The sequence below is a fragment of the Ochotona princeps genome, chromosome 9, assembly GCF_030435755.1.
Source record: "Ochotona princeps isolate mOchPri1 chromosome 9, mOchPri1.hap1, whole genome shotgun sequence".
Lineage (NCBI taxonomy): Eukaryota > Metazoa > Chordata > Mammalia > Lagomorpha > Ochotonidae > Ochotona > Ochotona princeps.
The window spans coordinates 46,383,784-46,411,723 of record NC_080840.1 but is presented as its reverse complement, the minus strand read 5'-3'; the positions used below and the strand labels follow the sequence as shown (position 1 = coordinate 46,411,723).

At 40.3% G+C, this 27,940-nt stretch overlaps 1 protein-coding gene across 4 annotated transcripts in view; it reads left to right on the top strand.

Moving 5' to 3' along the window:
• TOX (thymocyte selection associated high mobility group box) overlaps positions 1 to 27,940 on the top strand; it is a 316,397-nt gene that overhangs the window by 159,283 nt on the left and 129,174 nt on the right. For all 4 annotated transcript variants that reach the window (XM_058668651.1, XM_058668652.1, XM_058668653.1 and 1 more), the window contains one exon: positions 16,897 to 17,139. In XM_058668651.1, the coding sequence (XP_058524634.1) occupies positions 16,897 to 17,139 (243 nt within the window). The remainder of the gene's footprint in view (positions 1 to 16,896; positions 17,140 to 27,940) is intronic.

Genomic DNA, 27,940 nt, shown 5'->3' with positions numbered 1-27,940 from the left:
GTCTTAATAGCTGTGTGATACTGAATACAGACATCATGTAAATAAATAATTTAAAGCTTATGATAGTCAAACCTATATTCATACTTCTACATATATTCTTAGTCATTTACATGTTAGTGAGGCTGAACTTTAAAAGATTCTTTAGTCACCTAGCTTTTAATATTTCTTCTTACTACGAGTTCAGTTGACTCTGTTAGGTATAAATGATCATCTATAAGAGAAATATGAATTCCTAAAATGTAAATAGGTCATAACATTTAAACTGAAATTCATTTGTCCAGTAGAAGTGTTTTATATCAACTTTTCTGGCAGGAGCTATTTTAAGAACCTGTTTAAACATAAACACATGTGGAGCACACCATCCACTGATTGCCAGTTTCTATTCATTGACACTAATGAGGCTGCTGACAGGTTAAATGTTGTGTATCATACACATTTCCAAGCTGTGGGATTTGTGAATATAAGACTCATTTTTTATTTCAGAAAATGAATGTTTGTTACTGAGTATGCTTGGGAATTTTATCATAATTGTCTAATAGTTTGCTTTTTCAGGCTTTAGGGAAATGTATTTCAGTGATAAAAATATGAAAATAACTGAATGGAATAACATTTCTGGTTGAAAAAAAAAAGGTTCTCCAAATGTCAAGTTCCATTTAGAGTAGGCTTTACTCAGTGGGCAAGTGTTAAGTGACACCAAGATAGTGGGCAAGGAGAAGAGATGTTGTGGCTTTTGCCTACAGGCCTACCAGTTGCATGGTGGCATTTTGCACATTCTGAGACCAGCCATTTGGCTTGTTCATGATTGATTTAGAAGATTTTTTTTTCCATTGGTGCATGAACACTTCTGAAATTTAAATGCTCTTTCCTGATATATTTTCGCAATAATATCATGGTGTATTTTTCTCTGGCAGTTGTAACAAAACTGCCACTAATGACTGTCCCAGAATAAATGTAGGATCTCAAGATAAGAGTACTGATATGCTCAACAATGTCTCCAGTTTATGCCAGCCTCATTTCTGAGGCCATTAAGATTGCTGTAAACAAGCAGTGAATTTTTACTATGTCAGGGTGAAATGATTTTGTCCATTTTCAGAATGAGAACACTGAGACTTGGAAAAGCTGAGGCTTTTTCCACCCAACCCTGTCTCTTCTTCATTTCCTCCCTCCACCCCAAACACCTTTTAAGAAAAGTCAAGTTTCACTTTGCAAGTTTCAGTCCCTAGGTATTGGAGCAAACCTTAGCCAGACTTCCTGGAAAGGTTAAGATTTTGCTTTAATCTTTATCTATATCTATATTTTTGTCTTTGTGTTGTGTTCTTTCTGGCATTTATTATTCCTCAGCATGGATAATTTTGACTATAACCCTAATAATTTGCAAATTAACTGGTGGCTATCTTGGAAAACACTCTTCTAACATCCTTTGCTGCACATAAATGATGATAATTGAACCTGTTGGTAACAAAGCCAAACAAGCGATTTCTTTTTTTTTTTTAAAGATTTATTTATTTTATTACAAAGTCAGATATACAGAAAGGGGGAGAGACAGAGAGGAAGATCTTCCGTCCGATGATTCACTCCCCAAGTGAGCCGCAACGGGCGGTGCACACCGATCCGAAGCCAGGAACCAGGAACTTCCTCCGGGTCTCCCGTGTGGGTGCAGGGTCCCAATGCATTGGGCCTCCTCAACTGCTTTCCCAGGCCACAAGCAGGGAGCTGGATGGGAAGTGGAGCTGCCGGGATTAGAACCGGGGCGTTCAAGGCGAGGACTTTAGCCGCTAGGCCACTGCGCCGGGCCCCAAACAAGCGACTTCTATGACCCAACATTGAGTTGCTCAGCTGGAATAACATGATCTGAAACTGACAAGATCACAATTTGAAACCAAGGAGTTATTGGAGACATTCCTAAATGATATTGGGCATCCTGGTATTCATGAGAAATCCCTTCTCTAAGAATTGATGAACTTTCAATGAGTTTTTATTTGCTTTTTTATGTATTTTTTTTCAAGTCACAAAGTGAAATGGTCTTTGTGCATATGGGGGTGAAGGACAATATGACTGCAAGGTGTCAGGGGCATCAGCTGTGTTCAAACATAGGCTGTAGAAAAGCCTGGAGTCACCGCCATGGTGGATAACTGAGCTGTTTACTTCTGTGAATTCAATGAAACTTCATGCTTATGATGAGATTGGGGAGTTTCAGTAAGAAGCTTCAGCTTGTATGTGCACACCTATTCTCTACTTTTAGGAGTTAATCAGTTAAGAATTTTCATGCATTATCTCAGTGAATCAGTTAAGAATTTTTGTGCATTATCACATTAAATCCTTGCAAGGATGCAATGAGGATGCAAGGAGGAGTGATCTACCAAAACATCTCAAGAACAATCAGTATCCAAGCTCCGACCCTGGCCCAAGTCACACTGCACCATGGGTCACTTAAGATTCATTTATGTTCATTTAGGGTTTCCTTTAATGTATTTATCATCATTTTATTTGAGAGACAGCAGGAACGAACTCTTTCCTTGCAGTAATTTACTCCTCAACAGCCTCACAATAGCAAAGATAGCTCAGGCCAAAATCAGCAGCCCAAAATTCGACCTGGGGCTTTCACATGTGTGGCAGAGACGCAAGCACTTGAGCTATCTCTGGTTTCCTTCCAGAGCGTGCATTGGCAGGAGGCTAGACAGGAAGTGGAATAGCTGGAACTTGAAGCAAGAACTGTGATGTGAAATGCAGGAGTATCACTGTATCAAATGCCTGCTCATTAATTTGTTTTAAAAACTTTAACATCAAGATATTGAACTGCAGCTTTCAGTCCTTTTCACTGGTGAAATAATTGCACTATATATCATGTGTGAGGTTCTTGTTGGAAAAATACTTGGTTGAGACAAATGAAATCATGAAAATTTAACCAGTTTTTGCTACAAAGGCAACAATTTCATATCAGTTGACATGTAAAAGCTGCACAAATAAGAGGTGGTTTTTACTGTCCATTGATTTATGTATCCATAGTGGTGATTCCTCCCTCCTGCTTTTTCCCAGCCCATGAATAGGCAGGCGTGTTCTCCCCATTCCATGATTTCCTTTCTCCATATCGAAACCTTACTCCCACCCTGATGCTCTTGCCTCTCTTCTATCAAAGCTAAACAAAATACAGGACATCTCTACATAAAGGCCATCCTACCACTGCCCCTTTCATCTCCAAGACAGCACTTGCCGAGGTACTGAGTGTTGACAGTTCTAATTTTTGTTGACTTGGGAAGCTTATTATGCAACTTTTGGTCTTCCAACTTGCAGTCTTCAGCGTATGCTTTCTTTGTAGCAAGATTGTAGGAAGTGCGCCCTCTTGCAGTTGCTTGCTGATAAGGAGAGCCAAGGGTAGAAACTGAGTGGAAGCAGGGGATCTTTTTCCTGTTTCTGGAACTCCTTCATTAAGGAGCCAAATCTTAAGAATGGGCCATCTGAGGAGCTCTGGTTGTCACCAGTTAGTCTTCTTTATACAGGATGAGAGTCTATAAGCCCAACATTAATTAATCTCTACTCAGTATACAAAAATGAAAAACAAATGGCCACAACCACATTGACACACTGTAAGTTTTATTTGTTAAGTATATACATCAAAACCAGGCCAGCACTGATTGCTCAGCCTCATGGTAACACATAATTTAGTGAACACATTCTGACCTGGTACAAAACCCATTTTAACACAGGTCTTTTACAAACTGTAATGTGAAAACTCAAAGGCTCCACATGTTTAAAAATGGTATGTTAAGACCTATTAAATATATACAGTTATGAAATATGCAGACTTTATTGCATAATGCTATCTGGATTGTCTCTCTGCTCAACTAGATTTATCTGTACAGTCACACCACTGACCACACTAGCCCTCATTTTCCTCATTTAAAAAGTGGGAAGTGACTGCTGAGGTCTCATCCTGAGCAAGCTTTCTGTGATTATATTTATGCACAGAAACAGAACTCTAGACATCCTACTAAGGCAATAAGTGAGCAACAGTATTTGTCACGGGATGATTCATTAGCAGAATGAAACACCTTCAATATTCAAATTATAAAAATGATGGCTAAATGGTAAAACATGAATAAAATAATATAAAGCGCAGCCATTTAGACAGTGTGGATTGTATTTATTGGCATGAGGAATTACTCTTAATTTATTACAAGTGATGAGATTAAATTGTAACTATAAAATGGTGACAGTGTAGCTATGAAGCAGTGACTCACCCAAAGTATTTACAGTGTCTCAATTGATTTCATCTTTATGCGCTCTAAATGAATTAAATTCTATTAGTATCCCTATTTTTACAGATTTGGACACTGAGACTTAAGGAAATTAAGTAACTTCTTCTATTAAAAAATGACCAGAGTTTTACACATGCTATTTCCAGCTTCAAAATCTTAGCTCTCTGATCCTGTTTTTACTGTTGAAAACAAAAAGGAAAGCTCTCAAAACAAAATAGCAAATGTACCCTGAAGGTAACTTGAAAGATACATGTTAAACAATGACTTTTTTGGGAGGGGGAGTTGAAGTAAGGATGATTTTTTGATGCATCTTTCTATATTTATGGATTAATATGGATCATTTATAAAATACAGCAAAAGTAATATAGAACTAGATCTTAAAATATGCAAATGCAGACTAACAACTGAAAAATTACTAGTGATTTATATATAAATTGATTGCATTTTATATAAAATATATGGCACAAAACAAAACTATTTCAGTCATTTAAACGCTGACTATAACACTGGTCCCTGACTTGGCTCTCAGGAGTGGCTCTTGCACTTCACCCTGCTCCCATGATTGAACCTCATGGTCATTTTGGGCTATTGGGGAAGTACAAAATTTGTTTTCTGGAAGTTTAGATTTTATTTATGCATTTATTTATTTGAAAGAGTCAGAGAGGGGAAGAAGAGAGAGCTCTTTCATCCACTGGTTCACTCCCCAAATGCCTACAATAGCTGAGGTATTGCAATCTAAATCCAAGAGGCAAGAATTCTGTCTGATTATCCCACATGGGTAGAAGGAACCCAAATTCTTAGGCCATCACTTAAATGGAATCTTACACTAGTGATTAATGCAGAAGAATTCTAGGTCATCCTGCCCCACCCATACCATAAATAAAATGCGTGGATCACAGCTTCACCTCACCTGAATGCTCATAGCTTCAGTCTATGGAGCCTGATCTGGAAGGCTGAAGCTCTCAGAATTCCACTCTCAGGAAGAACTGAGCTCAGGAATTCTGTGGGGCAGGCTCATCTTGATCCTGTTTTCTGGTCTTCCGATCTCAATCAGATTGCATTGACTGATTGCTCTTTTTTTTTTTTTTTGCACCTGGACATTCATTTTTTATCTCAGTCCTACGGGAGGCATGCAGTGAACTCAGTGCCCCAGGCCTTGATTGCGGGAGAATTCTTGCTCTTGAAGTAATATTCAATATTGAATACCTTGATGCTGCTGTCCATTTGCCTGCACTCATTCTTTTGCCCGTCTGTGGTACTCTCCTATCACTTATCCTATCTGCAGATGTGTCTCATCTTCGGGTCCTGTTTCCAGTGTGAATATACCTACAGCCATCCCTTAAGCACCCAACTCCAAGTAATTCCTCTATCCTTTATACTCTGCTATCACTTAGTTTGACACCTCAAATGCACTGTTGTTATTGGGAGTCTAAATCCCTTATCTTTCTTCTAATGTGCTATCTGTGACAATTTTCTTTGTATTTCACAGCATAGCTCACAGGATGGTGTACACACACTGCATGCGCAATGAATGCTTCTACGCTGAATGTAAGACTCTTGCCTTTTATTTCACAAACCAAAACAATTAATGAGCAATAGTTTCCACCCAAAATTTTGTTTTGGTAATGATTGCTTGAAAAATTAGTACATTGTGTGTTTTTAAATGAAGATGATTTATTGCTATTGTCTAACATGTGAAGAAACACAAAAAAGATTGTTTGCAGGATCATCGGCTGGAGCACAGCAATGGCACTGTTGGACAATCCTTGCTGAGTGTGAAGATGATTTATGGAACAGACTGAAGCTTTCCACAGTAATACATTATACTCTCAAGCTATCAACCCTTGTTCATGAGACACAAAGGAATCTGAAAAACACCTACTTCTGAAAGGCTGCTTAAAGGAAATTGGAGATCACATTAATGCTGTTTAAACTATAGCAGAAAAAAATTACCATTACATGTAATATTTTAACTTCTGAAAATGAACATAAGTTTATTATTGTAATAAGCATTTGAGTTTACTTTGTGTTCTGTTCAGTTATCTGAAGCATGCAGCAAGAATGCTAAATGGAAGATCAGACATGCTTATAGATGGCCATTTTTCATCCATAACTTTTGGGAGCTATGCTGCAGATTGAGAATTAAAGAATTCTATATGTATTAGATGACATCCTGTGTGTTTATCTTTATAATGGACATTTCTATGAGAAGCATATCTTACAAAGTTAAAACTATAGGCATATTTTTAGCATTTACATGACTGTATGAATCCATAACATAATTTAAAATATGCACAAGATGATATCATGGATTCTCCAGAGTAATGGGACTCCTTGTCACCAAAGATTGAGTGCTATGTATAATGATTGCAATATGTGGATAGAGACCCAGGAATAGAGTGGTCTCTGGTGGAGAAATTAAATTCTAGAAAGAAAAGAAAGAGTCCAGACAAGACTTTCCACTATTTGTTCCTATCAGCATATTTTGACACTCTTGAAGTAGTAACAAAGCATACATTCTCTAATCAGAGGAAACATCTCCCTCCAGATATAATAATACAAAATAATGAAAATAAGAACCAACTATTGTAAAACGATATGTGGCTTGGAGATGAAGCAAACAGGATACAAAACCATGAAATATGTAAACCATTGTTATTAAACAGGAGTGTGAGTTTGTGATTAAATAGACAGAGGAAATGAGGTCTTCCAATAACCAAGGAATAACTCTCCTTTCCTGTTGGGAACACCCTCGTCGCCACGTACCCCGAGCCGAGCGGAGGGACTAGGGTTACAACGCAGTCAACGCAGAGAGAGACAACACAAGGCAACACGCAGTACACCGAATGCCGATCGATGACAGATTGATCTTTATTGCAACTCCAGACTTTCTTTTATACTCTGCTTAGCTCCTCCCAGTAGTGGCCACCCTAAATCCCTTCAGTTCCTCCCAGTGTTTATCCAATCCTCTAGTGGCCACCCTAAATCCCTTGAGTTTTATCCAATCCCCTGGCAGATAACTTGACAAATAGGAAGCAGGAACTTGCGGTTAAGCCAGTGGCTATATGTATCAGGCCAAAATTACCAATCCTGTTATGCTCTGAGAAACAAGCTAAGCTGTGGAGTTAATCCTTGGGAGACCGGGGCCTGCATGTCCCCCTTTTTTTGTTTTTTTTAATGGACGCCTGTCTTAGGTTGTCCAGCAGTCAGTTGACGCCTTACCCGTCATGGGGAGCCCCACCTGGGGAATCCCTGTCTTAGGTTGGTCATCAGCGCTGCCAGATCTTACCCGTCTCTGGCTGCCCATCACACCATGTTCAGCCAAACTTGAGCGCTAGGATTTTCCACAGCTAAAACCATCATGGTTTGTCAAATAGGCGGCAAAGAAGACTAAACAGTACTGCAATCATGGCTATGACCATCAGCCTCATGGCCAAGATTCCGCTTTGTTCCTAAAGCATCCATGCTGCCAGTTAAATGCCATTTCACAGGGGTAACACATATATGATGGTAAATCGGGGAGCAGCTGGAGATCTGCGTTTCCCATGGGCAAGATACCAGGAAGTTGCACCACTGCTGTCAGGGTCTCCTATCCTGCAAGAACATCATTAGGAGTGGGATCATGTTGAGTTGGAGCCAAGGAGATTTGCCGTGTAAGTCTCTCGGGAACCCATCTAGGTGTTTCTTCATCCTGGGGAAAAACACAAACGGAGCCTCGCCCCCACGTTAGTACTGGATCTGGTCCTCGCCATTTATTTGTGGCCAGATCTTTCCATTTTACTTGGCCTTTATTCTCATTAGCAGGGCGAAGCCAATGGCGCTCTGCAGGAGCTACATCATTAGTGACAGTTAAAAAATTTAGCACATAGATTGCAGATGCCAGTAAGGAATGGGGTGAGCTGCAATGCTCGGCCACATCCCCCTTCTTTATTTTTTCTAAATAAACTTTAAGGGTGCGGTTAGCACGTTCAACAATGGCTTGACCCTGAGGATTATAAGGGATGCCTGTTTTGTGAGTTATATTAAAATATAGGCAAAGGCCTGTAAACAATGGGCTTCTTTTAATTTCTCTCAAGCTGTTCCTTTACCAATTCAATTGCAGCCTCTAATTTTTAACCCTGTCACAGACTGGTTGGGGGTCACCTTGAAGATGTCTGCCCAAACCTTTTCCAGGAAAGTATCCCTGTCTATTAAGCATATTTGGCACAGGCTGAGAGGTCAATACAACATTCATGGCACTCAACAAATCTCGTCCCCACAGATTGATAGGAATATGTGGTAAGACATACGGCTGGAAAACTCCTGAATGTCCCTCTTGATCCTTCCACCTTAACAACCTGGCACTTTTCTGTGGCTGAGAAGTTCCTATCCCTTGGAGAACGGTTGGGGTGGCCTCTAATGGCCAGGAACTTGGCCACTGTGCTTGGGATATAACTGTACTGTCAGCTCCAGTATCAAGTAAACCTGTGAATTTTCTCCCTTCTATCTCTAACTGTAAGGTGGGTCGGGTTTGCATGTCGGAGACCCAACATGCTAAGGGGCCGGAATGTCCAAATCCTCCTTGTCTATCTCTCTTAAGAATGGGGTTGTCAGTTGGAACCTTGGGGATCAAGATCAGCTGGGCAAATCTAGCTCCAGGTGGAATGATTATAGTGCCTTTGGCTGATTCTACCATGACTTCTATTTCTGTGGGAGTATCCTCATCTATCACTCCTGGGAGTACTCTGATTCCATGCATAGTAGCACTACTTCTTCCTAGGATCAGGCCCAAGGTATTCTTAGGTAAGGGGCCCCTGACTCCTGTTTTTATCCGTTGGGGTCCCAGGAGCGGGGTCAATACCTCTCCAGAGGTGGCACAGAGGTCCAGTCCTGCGCTACCTGGTGTTGCTCTGAGGAGGGTTGAAATGTCGGTGTTCCTCGCCTTGGGAGAGGGACTCTGGAAGGAGTCTGCGCTGTTCCGGAAGTTACAGGTGTCTGCTGGGCTCCGTACACCTGAGGTTGGGGGGCCCGGAGCGGGCCCCTGACCCCGTTTCCCGATAGGGGATTGCCTTGGGCATCATATCTGGACCTACAATCACTGCTCCAATGATAGCCTTTATGGCATCTTGGACAAAGATCTGGGGCCTGCAAGGATTGTGGGGGTGATCTTCCTTGTCGCAGAATTTTGGGGCACTGTTTTTTAAAATGTCCAGGCTGTCCACATCTGAAACAGGTTTTGGGAGGTGCCCTAGGGTGGGGCTGAGGGTGTTGAACAGCTGCTGCTATCACTTGCCCAAGGGCATGGGTGGAGTCAATATGTCTGCAGATTTTGAGATAATCATGCAGGGACTTATCTCTGTGGAACCTGAGAGCATCCTGGCAATATTTATTAGCATTCTCAAAGGCTATATGCTTAATTACTGGCATTGCTGGCTCCACGTTACCAAAGATTTTAGTAGCAACCTGCATAATACGGTCCACAAATTCTTGAAAAGGTTCTGTAGGGCCTTGCAAGACCTTGGAAAGCTGGTCTCCTGTATTAGCATTAGGCAAGGCCTTCCAGGCTCCAAGGGCTGCATTTGCTATCTGTGCATAAACTCCTAGGTCATAATTAACTTGTTGTTGGATGCCCTCAAAAGGTCCAGTGCCAGTAAGCATTTCAAGGCTTCGATCTGCGTGTCCCCCAGCCGCGTTCTGCTCAGCAAAAAATCTGCACCTATCTTGAAAATCCCCTTTCCATAGGAGAAAGTCACCACCATCGAGAGCAGAGCGGCACAATTGCATCCAATCACTAGGAGTAAGATTCAAACTCAAAAAGGATTCTATGAGTGCAAGAGTAAAGGGTGCCTGGGCACCATAATCTTTAACAGCCTGCTTTACATTTTTGAGGTCTTTAAATTGAAGGGGCTGATGCTCCCGGCGAGGGGGACCTCCTCGAACTGGGACCTCTATTACAGGGAAGCATCGAACCCCACCCACAGGCTGATCAGTGAGACCGTCACTCCATGGCCGCGTGGGGTAATTATTGGGTGAATGGCCTGCGGTTTCCTCCTCAGGAGGAGCGGTAGGGGTCACAAAATTAGGGGCATATGGTGGTGGTCTTGAACTGGACAATTTGCCAGAGGAACGTGCACCTATTCCTGCTTTCTTTAACTTTCTTTTAATGTCCCTAATTTCCCGCTTTAAGAAAATCTTCTCTTTATCCTTAATTTTCCGCTTTAAGAAAACCTCCTCATCTCGTTTTTCCTCACTCTCTTCCGAGGAAGAGGCCTCGTTCTCATCTGAAAAAGAGGCTTCACTCTCCTCTAAAGAAGAGACCTCACTCTCCTCTAAAGAAGAGGTCTCACTCGGGGTGGTTTCACTCGAGGCCACCTCGTTCCAGGCTTCCAAGGACCGTAGAACTTCCCACCCCTGGATTGCTTCAAAAGTAGTCTGTACTTCTCTTAACTGTCTCTCAACTTTCACTTTATCAGTAAATAATGAATCACGGACTAAGCGCCACAAAGAAAAGTTAACAATGGGGAAATTATCTGGGTCTTTTTGTAAACAGGATTGTAAATTGGCCTTAACCTGTTCCCAATCGGGAATATTGAAGTTGCCTGAAACAATAAACCAAGGACTGCTAGATTGAATGGCTTTAACAAAATTTCTAATCATTTTAAATTTAACTGGCATCCCCAGTTGACGTAGAAGTTCTTCAAGCTCGGTGGCCAATTTATCCCGTGAGAAGGCAGAACCCATTTTATCGTCCTTTTCAACGGATAAATTAAACACCAAGACCTCACTATACTTCAAAATAAATCTAAAACCTGACTATACTTCAAAATAAATCGAAAACTTAAAAAATAAATCCAAAACCTAGTTATATTTCAAAATAAGTCTAAAACCTAACTCTATTTCAAAATAAATCCAAAACCTGACTATATTTCAAAATGAACCTCCCTCTCCTACCAGTTTAGGAGAGACTTACAATACGTCCCACTTACCTGAATCAGCTGGCCAGACTCTTGGGACGACCCTTCGTCGTATCCTCTCTTTCTCAATCTCGGTGGGAACCTCCAGATGTTGGCAACACCCTCGTCGCCACGTACCCCGAGCCGAGCGGAGGGACTAGGGTTGCAACGCAGACAACGCAGAGAGACAAGACAAGGCAACACGCAGTACACCGAATGCCGATCGATGACAGATTGATCTTTATTGCAACTCCAGACTTTCTTTTATACTCTGCTTAGCTCCTCCCAGTAGTGGCCACCCTAAATCCCTTCAGTTCCTCCCAGTGTTTATCCAATCCTCTAGTGGCCACCCTAAATCCCTTGAGTTTTATCCAATCCCCTGGCAGATAACTTGACAAATAGGAAGCAGGAACTTGCGGTTAAGCCAGTGGCTATATGTATCAGGCCAAAATTACCAATCCTGTTATGCTCTGAGAAACAAGCTAAGCTGTGGAGTTAATCCTTGGGAGACCGGGGCCTGCACTTTCCCACTGTAATAGACTCTGAAAATTGTACCTAGCAGAAGGACCTTGGCATTAGTCAGATGGCTGAGATGGTATCCATACAAAGCTATCCAAAGCAAGTTGAAGGCTCCCTAGTAACCCCTCTAACCCAGTCTCTTGACTTTAATCTCTAAAGGGATCACTGTGATTAACAACTTTACCTACTGCCAACAATCTCCAATGCAAGTAGCCTCTTTTTTATTGTTTTTTTTTTCTTTCTTAAGATTTATTTGTTTCTATTTTAAAGACAGAATTACCCAGAGAGGAGACAGAGAGGGCTCTTTCATCCGATGGTTCATTCCACAAATGGCCACAATGATCAGAGCTGAATCTATCCGAAACCAGGAGACAGAGCTTCTCTTCCAGGTCTCCCAGCTGGGCTCAGGGTCCCAAAGGTTTGAATCATCTGCTGCTTTCCCAGGCCGTCAGCAGGGAGTTGGAGCCAAGGTGGAGCAGCTAGGACAAATCATATGGGATGCTTGTGCTGCAGACAGAAATGTAACCTGTTCTGCAAGCAGTCTCCCCACAAAATAGCCTTTCTAAGGACACAGGATTAGCTAAGAAGTACAGGTTTTGCTTGTTTGTTCAACATCTGGTCTAAAACTCATTGTCATTTTTACCTGGCTGGGTGGAATGGGTCACCAGGATTGCAGGTCCACCAGGACCAGAGGAGCTTCCTGAAGGCCTGAAGTGGATGAGCCTCTGCTCATTTGGTTACTGTCAGCACTCTTTTTCTGATCCTTTGTCTGCCACTGTTCTCTTTCTTTTTAGTCTTTGATATTCAAAATTGAAATTTAATTCAAATAAAATAAAAAAGTTATGCTTCATGTTAGCACTTTATGGGAAGGACTTACACAAAAGTGTTATATATGAATTGGGCTATACTTTTCTCCATTGTGATGTCTGATTGATGGCAAAAGCATGAGGTTTCTGATAATATTGTTGTGGGAACACATCTAAACCCTCAAAAGTTCTTTGTTTCCTTGGGCATGACCCAATCCATAGCATGTGTAAATCCATTTAATAATAACTGTAGTTGTGTTAAACTGACATTTATTAAGACTTTTCTGTCTGGCAAACAGAGTAAGTTTTTTACATGTCTTTGCTGTGAGTGTCCTTAAGAAGCCTGGGAATCAGATATTGGAATAGAGTTTTACTTCTTTATTATTATTATTATGATTTTATGATACAGATCCATAGGCCCTGGGATTTCTCTTAGCCCCTCCCCAAGTTCTCTCCAGCACCCCCCCCGAAACCCTTATATTATTACTATAGTATAGTTCTTCATAAATAGTTATATGTCCATCATTGAGTGCATGAACAATGCAGAGTACAGCATCCTATTGTCAAGATACAGTTAACAGTTTCATCTGGAGTCCATCTTTGATCCAGGAGTAGACATGCATATTGAATTATGTCCTCACATCTGGATATGACAGTCTCCATTGCACAGTTACCATACATCCCCTTAAATGAAAAGCAACAAATACAAAATCAACAACAGGAGTAAAAATAAAATTTTATAACGTCATGAGGTTAAATAACATGCTACTAATGTGTATTCATAAATAACATGAATGACTAATGTATCGCTGGAAAAATGAAAAAGAAAATCAGGAACCTGCTTGAAGAAAATTATGCTACTGCATGGTCTATGAGTCAGTGAAGAATTTAGTGAGAAAAAAAAAGTGTTCTGAAGAAATGAAAACAAAAAAAATAAAACCCACGAGATACAGCTTCCACTGATCGTTGTTAGTGAGATATGCCTCATGTAGGCAACAAATACATGGGTTTAATTTTTTAATCCAGCCTAGTTATCTATGACATTTGATTAATGAGTTTAATCCATTTACACTCAGGGTTAATATGAATGAGTGGTAATTTGGTCCTGTCATTTTAGCAATGGATTGTTCATTGATTTAGTCATTTGTTGTTATTTTACGGGGATGTTCTTCACGAGCAGTTCTTTCTCTGGATTCGCCTCCTAAGCTTCCATTGAACACCCCTTCCCCTTCCCTTGCTGCTGGCGGAGTTCTGGCTGCCTGTGGAGTTCGATTGCCACTTGTTGAATGTGCTGGGGTATCAGTCACTGCAACACCACACAGTTGTCTTTGCTACTTTCCCATGTCTGTCAGTCTCCAGGTACCCATGTGCTTTCCTTCTGTCCTCTCATTTCCTGTAATGTGTGCTCACTGCTTCACACTAGCTAACGTTTCTCCGTTTAAACGTGTCCTTACCCTATGCTGCCATCTTGATTATCCAAGCACTGATTCTATCCAGGCAACTTCAAAAGGAGCAAGAAAAAAATACTGAATTAGGTTCAATTGTACTGAGTCCCCTCAAACTATAATTTCATGCAGTATAAAACTTAGCTATTGTTAAATGTATTCCTATTAAGTTTTTTTCAAAAATCAAAATATCATGTCATAGAATTCAGTGTTGAGGAAAATGCTAATACTATTTTTAAAAATGGTAAATAGTTTAGCATTGGACCTTAATGAAACATTTTGACATTTATACAATTACCACAATACTTTTATATGGTATCAGTTACACTCTAATTGGGCTCATGGCAAATAACCATATCCTGACTGTTAATGTAAAGAACAGAAACTACTAAGTAACCTTATGTTGCTAAAATTCTTGACCCACATAACTACCCATTACCGATTAAGTTGCGGAATCTGTGGTTATGGTCTATAATTGCATGGATTAAATAACAGTAATGTGTAATTACATGAGAATAAACTTTGTAGCTTGGTTGAATTGCAGCACAATTGGTATCAGTGAGTGTAAAGTGATATCAATTAAACCTTCTTTTAAATCACTGCAAATTAGGGGTTAACTGTTGAGGAAACTTTAGAATCGAGAGGTAGATTATCATATATTATTTTCAAAGATTTGATGAGCTTTCTAAAATTAAAAACCATCTTTTTTCTTTATCACTTGCATTAATTGTGTGTTGTGGTATCTGGAAAGGTCTCATTTAGGCATTAAGAAACTTCTTATATTTATATAAAAAATTCAGTGTTTGCCACACCAATGAAGACAAATTGTGCTCATGTGAAATAAAGATGTAATTTTATGGCTGGGCATTCGGATAGCATTTGGGACACTGAAGAAGCTCACTAATGCTAATCCTAATCTTTTCTTAAAAATTACTTATCAAATGAACTGTTGAGTATTGGTAATTTTTTTTATCATCCAACCTAACAAAATAGTGGAATTACACTTACATAAATTTCACAGCATTGAAAATGTCTTCTTTTGCCATATATCCATTCCACATGGATTACACTGAATTGATTTTGCCAGCTAGCGAAATTTGACAATATAACTTCTGAACCTTAATTTTCTTTTCAGGAAAATGGGGTTAATCATAGCCAAAGATTAGTGTAAAGGTAAAATGAACACAACACGCTGTGCCTTATATGAAACAGGCATGATTAAATATGCTTCTCCTCTATCCCACCTCTTCAATGGGCATCTTTTATGCTGTTCTTATACAAATATTTGTACGAGGAACTGATAGCTCAGTTCTACAGACTTGGAGTCTAAATCGTATCAGGCATGCAAGAATTTAATCAAACTGACTCTGACACTGAGCCCTAATAAAAAAATTTTCAGATAACAGAAATGTATGTTAACAGAAGGCTTTAGTAATGGGTGGTTGAACTTTTAGAGCTGCTGTTTCTATAGCAAAACTTTAGATACTGAAGAAAAATTATCTGCAAGGATGAATAAAACCTCCCACCCTACACCCCCAGTCTTTAAGTTACATGTGACTCCACATGACCAGCTCTAAATTCCAGATGTCCCAAGAAGCCTTTCATTTCATCTTGTCTTCTGACAGCACCGAAACAAATATATCAAAACTTGTAGAACATTTAGCAAGTGCAACTTGAAGATTTTCTTTCTGTTAGACAAATAGACGCCATCTGGAAAAAATAACCCCAGGCACTTGGACACAGGAGCATGAAGTTTATTGGCTAAGCACCCAATGAATACTTTACACTACTTTCTTTGGCTCATACTCTCTGCCTGCTCATTTCAAATCGTGCACATTTCAGCAGGCACTGTGCCGTTAGACAAGGGAATCCTTGTTACCCATTCACACAGATGCTCTGAAAGGTCTACTAACTGGAAAGATAGGCTTGCAAGATTTATCTGGACCAAAATGTTGCCTTTATATTGTGACACCTGTTCCAAAAAGATTGCTGAATACATCTATGTCTTGATACAAAAATGGTTAACAAAGTTTCATTCTTCACTTTTTCCTTATATTTTCAACTACTTTCTGTTTTGAAAGACACTGCCTCATGCAATTTTTTCTTCTTCTGTATTCCCTCCCTTCCTTCTTCGTCTAAATTTAGTTTATAAAATATTCCCCAGACATGTCAATGATATTTATCATACTGCTTGACTTTAATTCCAGTATTTGTATTTTATTATTAGTATTATTTTGCCTTTCAAATGGACCAAACTGAATTTAAATGATCGGAAATACTATTTACCGGGTTCTGGGAGAAATCACACAAACATTCATAGCAATCATGTAGGTAATCTATATTTTAATTTTAGTGAGACAATATTTGTGGCACAAAAATAATAATGTTCCACTGCATTTTTTTCATATGTAGGTCTTCAGGGCATCCTCACTTATCCAATATACTTCCGCTACTTTGTTTTAGTAACTTGTCTTTTGTCTGTTGTGAACAGATAACATTTTTAAACCCAAAAGCAATTGCCCCCGAATTTCTGGAATTTATTTTTATCACATCTTAGGATCTAAGTTGTTGAGTCCTATGAACATGTTTGACCAAATATTAATTTTGTCAATTGACATTTTCCCCCACAATTTCCATGAACCAAGGTATTTAGCTAGATCAAAACTCTGGAAATTTTTAATTGAATCTTTGAAATCTTCTTGAGTTCAACTTCCTGGAATAATAAATAAATCCATCTAACAGAAGCAGCCTTTATCACAGGAGTGTATACACCATAGGGTCCAATAACAGGAGGGTAGCAAAATAATCTACATGTTTGAAATGTCTTTGCCAAATCCATAGTGCTGTCTGGGAACATTGTGGAAAGGATCATGTCTGTATGTACCCAAAGATGAGCAAGAGGACGGTAATTTACAATGTCCCTCTGGTCTTTTCACAGTCCTACCCCGGCCCAAGCCTGGAAAGTGAGGACTTTAACATTCCGCCCATCACACCTCCTTCCCTCCCTGACCACTCGCTGGTGCACTTGAATGAAGTTGATTCTGGCTACCACTCTCTGTGTCACCCAATGAATCACAATGGCCTGCTACCATTTCATCCTCAAAGCATGGACCTACCTGAAATCACCGTTTCCAACATGCTGGGCCAGGATGGAACGCTGCTTTCTAACTCCATTTCTGTGGTAAGATTTAGTCTACCTGTTTGTGATTGGGGTTGAGACACATGGCAAGGAGAAGAATGTGTGGGAATTTACACTGTGATTTCAGTATCCTAAAACTAAGACTTTCAGAGTTACGGAAACAATTCTTTGAATAACTAGGGCAATTTTCTTTCTTACAAGTAAAGGCAAAAATCAGTGAATGTGGGATCACCTCTATTGATAACCCAAATACTAAACACACTTTGATGCTGAATATACTGTTGTAAAATAATGCTGGCTTGTCTTCTGTTAGATAAAATGCTTCCTTAAAGACTCTCCTCTCAGCAAGTATAGGATTCCTTCTCATGATGAAAATCCCTACATCTTCCGAATAAGAACTGACATTGACTTTGATTTCTCCCTCTATTTTCCAAACTAAGTTTCTACAAGTTAACATCATAAGAAAGCCAGAGAATAATTTTCATTTTTCTTTATGAGGCGCAATTCTGATGATCAAAATATGTCTCCCACTGCCGCAAGGCAGTGAACGAGTCCTCGGCCTCCCCCAGGGCGGCCAGTGCACCATGTGGTGCCAGGCTTTGCCTGCTGGCCACCCGGCGGCAAACTCTGGGGTTTTTTAAGATATGTTTGCTGCCTGGGGACACCCATGACTAAGTCCAATTTTAGTGTAGGTGAGTAGTGAATCTTGGGTGATTCCCAGTGACAGGGTCATGGAAGTTTTAGGCAGGCTTGGGGACTGAGACCTGGTGGTTTGGAGGGAAGTACCCATGACACAATTGCGGTTAGTTAGATACACCAACCCAATTCGGAATACAGAAATGGCCTGTTTGCCTAAAACATCACTGATCATCACACACTAGCCCACACCAATGCTATGGATGGGGGCCTCTTTGGCAGTGATGGGTACCATTACCCAACTGTTTGGTAGAGTGGTGGAGTGGTCACATCTGGCAGGGTCAAGACTATCTAGCACGCGAGAAAACTTGGTCTGGGGGTAGACTCTAAGGGGTTGTGTGGGCCCAACTCTGTGGAAATACAAGTTCCCCTGGTTAGCTCGCAAGCTGGGGTTGGGATGGACTAAGCTAGATGTGACCATGCCACCTGCCATCACACACAGGTGCAGGAACCCAAAACAGTCAGCGCAGGTCAAAGCAGCAGCACCTGAAAGTGCATCCTTTAACAGGATGTGGGGTGGGCCATGCTGCCACTGGAAGGGGACAGAATGGGCAGGGCTGAACAAACCTTAACTCACAAGAAACAACAGAAATCAGGTTGGAGCATAGGTCATGCCAAGTAGGTCCTTGCACCTACTGATCTGCATAAGACAGGGATGCTAAGCCACAGCATCTAAGGGGACAGGACAAGAGAGGGGCTCTACCAAGTTGAATCAGAGCAACCACTGGCCTTCACGAGATCTAAGGCTGGGAATAGGCCCAGTTGGGCAGCTAAGGGGATACTCTAGCTGGGTCGAGTTTCCCACCAATGAGCGCATGGGCTGGAATTGGGGCTGCGTTCCAATCAGGATACGAGTGTAATCCCACTTGGCACAAGTGTGGACTGGGAATGGAAGCACCAAGCCGGGCCAAACTCCAACACCATCTGGTGCTCTGCAGGACCAGGGGAAATGTATGACAGACTAGGCTAGGTCTCAGTCCTTACTGAACCATGTGTAAGCTGTATGGGGGTATGGAAGAGCCATGGCTGGGTTGAAACATCCAACAATAAGAACCAGATTGGGTTGAAGAACAGTCAGGAAACACCACTGTTCCTGCTAGGACAGGAAGTGAACTGAACAGGGCTGGCTCATGGACCGACTGGTATGCGCGAAACCTGGCACTGGGAGAGTTTCTGATGGAGGAGCCTGGGCAACTCTTCTGGCAGGACACAGTCCCTGCAGATAAGCGCAAGAAGCACAATAGGAAACAGCCCAGAACAGGCTATGGAAATTATCCCACTGGTATACACGTGGCATGGATTGGGGGCAAACCAGGCTGAACCTGTTCACATCACCCGCTGGTGAGTCCGAGCGCCAGAACAGAGTGTGGGTCTAGCCAGGTTCGGTTGCGACACATACTAGTACACAATAAGGAATGCCAAGGTGAGATGAGCCATACCGGATGTGGTTGCAGCACCCATCCAGCACATGTGATAATCAGGGGGAAGAGGCAAAGCTGACAGGGAAATGTGGGCTCCCCTGCTGGACAACTACTTCCATTGGAAAGCGTGAGTCGGGATGGGGGCAGATCAGAATAGGCAGGGCTGTTACACCTGTGGGCCTCATGTGGGCTAGATAAGGGAAGGGCCACGGTGGGTGACTGTTCCGACTGGTGCAAGCAAAAACTAGAGTGGGTAAGGGTTGGTTGGACTAACTGCAGTACTAGCTGGCAGAGGCGGGCACTTGAAGCTAATTCTGTCAAGTCAAATGCCAGAACTACCTGGAGAGTGCATAATCTGGGAGTGAGTGTGGCCTAGAAAGGAAATAGTGGGCACCTCCTTCGGGGCTACCACTCTCATTGGACAGCACAAACACCAGGACAGGGGCAGGAGTGGCTGTACAGAAGGGCACCTGCCAGTAGGTGTGTGGGCTGGATAGTAGGTTGGTTGGGTTGAGCTGGGCTTCAATGCCCATCGACACGTGCGAGAGCTAAACAGGATGTGGGACAGACTTGACAAGCCTGCAGTGCGTACTGGCAAGCATGGGAACCAGGGTAGGGGGCAGAACTGGTGGGGGTTATGGGGAGTCACCCCAACTAGGCTGCAGCTCCCACTGGTTTGCGTGAGGACCGAGTATGAAGTGGGCAGGATCGAACTGGACTATAACACCGTTGGTTCACGAAGGAAGACAGGGCTGGAAACAGAACGAACAGAACGAACCCAGCAATCCCAAGGACCAGCATGTGCATAAGCTGATTGGTGTGACAGATGGTGTCGGACTCTGTACTAGCAAACTCGCGCAAGAATCAGGCCTGGGATCATCTCAGATGAAGTTTCTTTGGAGATCCCTCCAACTGAACTGCTGATCTTAGAACCCCAACCATGAAGAGACTGTCAGCCAGTGGATTCTGAATAGGATTCATTGCGATTGGAACTGAGAGATTGGCAGCAATCCAGAACTGATGAACTATCAAAACTGTACAAGCAGGACCCTCAGAGCGCGCCTCCCGTTGGGGATCTGGGTTGGGTGGGAGGTTGGGTGGGGCTTTTCCCTTTGTTTTTTTTCCCTGACCCCAGATACAGGGTAAAATGCTATTGATGTGGAAACAATGGTAATACCCACTTTCACCCTGTAGCCCTTGACACTTTGTTCCCTAATCAACTAAGTAAGATTATTAAAAATTAATTTAAAAAAATAAAGTACATGTTACATTTTAAAAAAAATATGTCTCCATGAAAGTATTTCAATCCATCAGGCCTGTTGTTACTCTGAGTTGTCCTCAATGGTATGAGTTTCTTGAATTCACCAGAAAACTAGTAAAAAGGCAAGCTCCCAAGCCCTTCCCAGGGAATCTAATGCTTTACATTTAGCACAAGCATCCCATATTTGAGAGACACCAAATAGGAATAAAAACTGTTATTCGGATGTTTATAGCATCTAAAACCTTAATAAATACTATCTCTGGGGCCTTAGCAGTGAAAAAAAATCAGTAGAGTTTTTGATCCTGTTGTAAATCCCTTTTCCCAGGTTAACAGTGCCTTTTAGTTAGTATTCTTTGGTTTTATTGTTTAGTAACCTGTCTCTCTTGTCATTTTTGTAATTCACTGAACAGTGTTGTCATGTTCACTATAGCAAATTAACTTGCTCATATTATGTTGCTTCTCAGTTTTTTTAAAAAAAGCATTTCATTTCAGCATTTATCTAAAGCCCTTTGGGAATATATCTCTAACTTGAGTGACTTCACAGGAAGACTTTCTACTAATCATGAAAATAATGGCACAGGTCTAGGGGAATAAAAAGAAAGTTGAAAGAAACTCGAGTAGTTTCCTTGGAGAATGAAGCCCAGAGACTAGTGCCACAATAGTATATTGAATTCTTTTAAAATCTGGCGGCCACCTGGGTGGCCAAGAGGAAAGAACTCATTTGTAACACTAGCAACAGCAGGAAACTCAGCACTATGACTCCAGTATTTTAGATTTTATTCTACCTGTATGGGCTTAGTCTGTAGGTATCAAGTATAACTCCATAAAATAGAAATTGGGGTTTTAAAAACAAACATGCTAAATGCACAGTTCTCAAAAGTGTTATACTTTGGTGTAGTCACTTTAAAACTCACATGCATGTTTCTCATTGGGAGAAAGCCATCAGTCCCCATTCATGAGCCAAATAACACATCCAGGTCATGCCTTTATGAGGACTCCTAGTCCCTATGAAAGAGAAGAAGGTTACTTTCAGTATGCCAAATACCAATTTTGTCTTCTCTGCTCTTTCCTTATGGTGGGAATGAGAGTTAGACTGTAGGAGGGATAATGAAATAGTCAATTATTTAGTCTATATCTCAAAGCCATTTGCTTTTATAAAATTAGATTTCTTTTGAGTCTTGTTTTACCTCCTTAACATTCCTAGGACTCTTAATACACCATTCACTATTTAAGCCATACTTGTGAAATTTTAGTAACTATGGTTCTGGGACTTTTTTCCAGTTTAGCTGCCCATGGCAGTTACTCCAATTCCAAATAGCACACAGGAGACTGGACTTTGTGTTGCCCATTAAACAGATCACTTTTAGGACCTTATTCCATGGTGCCTTTCTCTTTAGTATCAGAAACTTCTGAATATAAAATTTATCATCTTCTCACCCAACGCACTATCAAAAACTGAACTTACGTATTTTTGTTTCAACATGATGGTTCCTTCCAAACTTATAACACTGTACAAGGAAAAGTGTACAGAAATCCTTTCTTGGCAGGTAAAGAATAAAGCTCTCATTTGCCATGGTTATGAATAGTGAGTCTATTAGGGTTTTTATAAAATTCTGAGCCTGTCCAATAACTCTGAAACCATACACTAGGGGTGTACGTCAACATGTCATTACTCACAATACTGAGTAGAGCAGATAACTACTCAGCCTTTGAGGCTTTTCATGAGTCTTGACACTGACCAGTAAAACTTTGTGTGATGCCATCCAGTAAAGATAGTCATCAGTTATGATCATTATCTTTTATTGCTCATTAATTCATTTTCATTTTATTTGAAATGAAGAGGAAGAAAGAGAGTGAGAGAGTTCATTCATTCATTCATTTTTGTCCTATTTGAAAGGCAGAGGGAGGGACTGAGGGTATGTGTGCATGTGTATGTGTGTATGAAGAGAGAGAAAGAGAGAAACAGAGACAGAGATAATCCTTCCAATTGCAGGTTCACTCCCTAAATATCCACGTCGGCAGAGCTGGGTCAGGAAAGTGCTAAGAGCCTGAAACTTCATCTGGTCTCTGTTTTGGTGGTAAAGAGCCAAGCAGGCACACGAACAGGAACCTGGATCAGAAGCTGAGTAGCAGGTCTCGAACCAGCATTCCAATACAGGATGCTGATATTCCAAGTGGTCACTGCACCACATACCCACTCCTACTGAGTACTTTGAGCCAAATTCTAATTTTATTTAAATTTAGTTACCTGAAATTTAAGAATCATGTGCTGCCGGAGGACAAGTATAGGTCTAGTTGATGCAGCTGCTGTTAAGCATTGAATTTAAATTAAAATCTTTTTTTTATAGCAGTATGTTATTGGAGAAAGTAGATCTGAAGATTAAATGTGTATTTCCCGTTTCAAGGCTTGGATTCCTCCTGGGTTCCAGGAGCAGAGTTTGCTATAGCACAAAATTGCAATAGAAATCTAATGCAGTTGGAAGATCCAAGAACTATCTTTTGTCTACTAGTTCCTTTGAGAAACAAAGAGTCTCTTCGTTTCTTGTCTTGAGCTATCATGTGACTAGACTGCCAGTCCTCAATGAGTGCCTTCTGAATGCTTACCCTGGTCTAAACGTATGAAAAGGCTGAAATGATTCAGAGGGCATCAGCACTGTGCTTTAGGAGTTAATAAGCTACAAAGAAACCATAAATAGTTATGAAAAACAAAGAAACACAAAGCAATTAGAGACTAAAAGAAGCACTAATTTTGGAGGTACTGGCCATGAATGCAATAATAATTTCTAATTGAAACAGGTAACACTAATCTGATTTGGGAATAAAATTTGGTAGAAAATGTAGGAGTACAGCTAAGATTGAAACAGTAGTTTTAATTTGGATTTCAAAAGTGAAGGAAAAAAGCCTTATTGGAGTGTGTTCAAAACTCAGGTTGGGCACTCTAGATTGGGATTTTTGGACAGAGCTTTCAAAACTCAGAGGACTTTGTATTTAAGACATTTCATTATTAGAAACCATGGTCATTTTCTTTTTTTCATGCAGAAGCAGTAGGAAAGCAGTGCTGTAGGAAAATGTAGCAGCAGTGGTACCAGACTGGGTAACATGGCAAGAAACTAGAATAGTGCAATGCTTTAGACGCCTGCTACCCTCACCCAACGAAGAGGTGACAGCAGGAATAGAAAGATGGGCCATGAACCTGTTCATACATCATCTCCAAATGTTTGGCTTTCAGAATGAATGGTCCTTCCATATTTCCATAAAACAGCACTGAAGTTATTTGCTTTGAATGAAACTTCAGTTTTAAAAATTGCTGCTCACCCTTCATTATAAAAGCTCACGAAAACTTGTTTCAGTCAATTTTACTCATGCCTAAAAATGAACACAAAACTTAACTGAAGTGTTGCTGGGTTGCACGTTGTTGAAACATGTATATGAATAGTGATCATTGAGACATCGGTGTTCATAGAGACTAGAAAATAATGACTACAGAAATCAAGAAGATCTTCTTTCAAGAAAACATACAAAATGGAACTAAGAAAGGCTAACATTTGTCAATTCTAATAATGAACTTCCTGTGGATTTTTAAATCCTGGAATTATAATCCACCCTGGGCAGATTTATATATGGAGAGAGGGTCAACTATCTCCAATTGTATTTTCCAAAAACTCTTCAGGGATATTAAAGCTGAGCCTTTTTCTGTTAGCTTTATGATCATGCCTTTATGGAACATTTTCACATGGCTGAATTTTAGTATTTGAGTGAATCAAAGAGGTAAAAATATGTATATCTTATTTATATTTTATATATATTAGATGTTATGAGGTTTAATGTATGTTTTAGCACGTGTTGCATATTATTATTTTGTATGTTATAAATTATATCTTCTTAACTGAGATTTTATTTTTAAGGAGAAATTTCTTGTATCTACTTTTTTTCTTATGCCCACTGGCAATGTAAGTGATATGATTTCACTCGGTGTGGCAATGTTTCTGACAAATGTCTAATGTATTAGACTTAAAAATGTGATCCATAATTAAAAGCCAGAATCTCAGTAAAATTTCAGAATTCCAGTTTTGAAAATGGAAAAATGGAAGTTTAAAGTGGTTATATGATTGCTTAATAGTCAACCAATAAATATCTAGCCTCCTTCTCTAAAAGATGAGGATAAAAATAGTCCTCTTATGGTGTTCAAGGAATTCTCAAGAATTTGTCAGACCAGAGGCTGGCACATAGAAAGCACTATGTAAGTGCTTGTTAAGTAAAATGGGGAACCAAAAAAGCAAGCTTGTACAATTCTTTTGGAGAACTTGAAATGCAGGAAAGGTGTTCCAAAAGAGGTTATTTATGCTTAAATTCTCAATCTTCATGTTTATCAAAAAAAGACAGACGCAAGCTAGCTATTAACCCAGGAATTCTGTCTTTTGCCAGATGCTTCTGTGTATCACTGTGATCCAAAAAGCTGTATTTGGATTTGACTGCCTTGGTTCACATCCTAGTATTGCAACTTACTGTGTGTGACCGTGAGCAACTTAGATCACCTTTTTTTCCCCTTTTGTGCCTTAGTTGCTTTATTGACAAAATGGGTAGAAGATAATTAACCCAACAATATCATAAGCATGAGAATGGTTAACATTTGGGAAGTAATGCCTATACTATACACTAATAGATGTGGTAGTATATCTACAGAAACTTCAAAACTTATCATATAATTGTGAAAGTGTTTCAAAGGTCTCAGGGAAGATGAAACCAAAAGATACATGGTTTTGGTGCATTAAGTTTTCAAATTAATGCAGTTTTCTCATGATGCACATTTTTTCATAAACTTTTTAAAGCCTTCTGGTATATATGATTTTCAAAAATATTTTGCACCAAAATAAACTTTTCTTTTAATTCCATCTGCATGAATTAAATTTTAAAGATGTCATTGTGTACAGGATACAGCAAACCCGAAGTGAACGCTCTTCCTTTTCTTTTTTGTGTAGTATTGCCTGTGCCATTTTAAAAGGCTAGTCAGTATTCCTTACAGTCAATCAGGATTCTTGCAACAACTTAGATTTCTGGCACTTTAAAAAAGACTCCACTTCATAAAGGCCCTCTTTCCCAAGGATAGACTATAAAACAGGGTAGAATTTCTCTAAGTATATACTGTCAAATAAGTGCCAATTAGTTCTGATTTTCCTGGTCCAAGTTAAACAGCCACTCACAAGCCAATATGCAAACGTTCCAGTTTCTCAAAATTTCCCTGAGTTATTTTGATGACGGGTAATTGATTTGTCTGTACTTCTCAGAGAGTGGACTGTGGTTAGAAAAGCAGTGGAATGTGAGCCCCAAAGAAGTTTTTTAACCCTGAGAAAATCACTTGCTCTGCAGCAGAGTTGGATTTGCTCAGTGGATCCTTGGGGCTGGAGAAGCCAGAGATCAACCAAAAACAGGGTGGCTCTTATTTTTCTTATTTGTTCACATTTCTTTTTAAAATTTCTTGCCTTGTTTTTAGTTACTTGGAAGTCAGCAAGACAGAGAAAGACGCAGACAGACAGATCACCTATCCACTGGCTCAGCAGCTAGGGCTAGACCAGGCAAAGCCAGGAGTTGGAAACTCAGTTTGGATCTCCCATGTTGGTGACAGCAGTTCAATCCCATGCACCATCCACTCCTGCCTCCCGGGTGCATGCTAGCAGGAAACTGGAATCATGAGCAGTGTAATGACTGGAACCCAGGTGCCTCCAGATTGGATGACAGCATCCCAAGCAGCATTTTACCTGCTGCACCAGACACCCATCTCATGCTTGCATTTCTTTAGGGAAGGTTCCCTGACCAAGAATGAGCCCAATTGATTTCTCCCAGCCCCATTCCCCAGAGCGAGCGTTTTCCGTGATTGTTCTTTGTGGACCTCACAACTCTGATCCTGACTCCGGGGCTCACCCAAACAGTCACGCGCACGCTAGTTACTTCATAAAGCTTTGTGCCACAACTTCAATGTTTTCACAGTTCCCCCCTCCAGATCCTCTCATCAGTTACTAAGATAAAGGCAGATCACTTGTTTTTTCTAGAAATCGTTCCTCTGCCATTATTAAGAAAGGGATGTTGCTTTGATATGGATACATGATAATTGGAAGAAGCCACAAAACTATTTGGAGGGAAAGTAGAATAAGAAAATACCTACATATTAAACATCCATAGCTTAAGAAAAATCCTTTGATTCTTACAAAAGGAAATCTCTTTTCTTACAACTCTGGTACATTCACTGCTGGGTTTAATCATGGCTTGGTGCAAGGGAAAATGCAACCTTGTATAAAGTCATCCAAGCCTTGCTGCCCAGCTATATGTGGCAATTGCTTGTTCTTTGTGCAGCCAACAGAAGCTCTTTCATACAAAGAAAAACTGTGCAAAGTTTTAGAATGGCCTCTCATAAAGGATTCATTTAGAACCTGGGCTATTTTTTTTAAGAGTGTGGTTCCTAATGACACATTATAGGAAATTTACAATAAAAAAAAAAAGCAACAAAGGAGATTTCAATTTCTTTGAATGCTTCAAATTTCCAGCCCTGGAGTTTAAAATGGAAAAAGATGTTAAAAGGCGATAAAATTGGGGGGTTTATTTCCCAAATGCCTTCTTTCCCAGGCAACAAGAGCAAACATAATGTATATACTCCGATTTATTGTCATTTTTAGCATTCAGTCATGGTACACTTTGCATTCAAAGGTCGCTGTACAACTATTTTGACAACCATCTCTTCTGTAGGTACTATACAGGATGCATGAAACGGAAACTAGAGTGATCCTGAGGGCCTGTAGGGAGAGCTGCACATCAAGGAATTCAGATGTATTAGAGCAGCATGCATTTCTAATACGCTGTCTTTATGGAAAGACCAATGGCATATTGAATAATGCCGCTTTCAAAGTCAAGCAGAAAATGTGATTACAGACAATTTGATTGCTGTTTTTAAAATAAATATTTTCAAAATCTTGAGGTGTTTTATTTCATGTAATGCACAGAGTCAGTAACAGTGGAAGAGAGCTAAAGATCTTTCAGGACACGATAAAGCTGATGACATTTCAGTGTGCACAAACAGAAACATTAGTCTAAAATGGGATGGATGCCACAGAGCTTGTTTCTTTCTATTAAAACACTGAGGGGAGCAACAAATAGAAATAATTTTGCCCACTTTGACATAAGAAAAAGTTGAATGATTATCAGAGTTATGTGCTAATTCAAATTTTTAGCCATTTTAACCTGGGTTTTCTACCCACAAATTGCCCATTTTTGTTTCTATTTCATATATATATAATGAATGCATGATATTTTTAGGGGGTGGGTGAGGTTCAAATTATTATCCTAATAAAGTCAGACATAAATGTTGTTTGTGGTTTAGTTGTTAAGCTGCACTTAAGCCTTTTCTCAAAACAGACTATGTTTGAATGTAGCACTGATAAGCATTTCAGTGAACTCAGTTCAGTAATGATTTGGG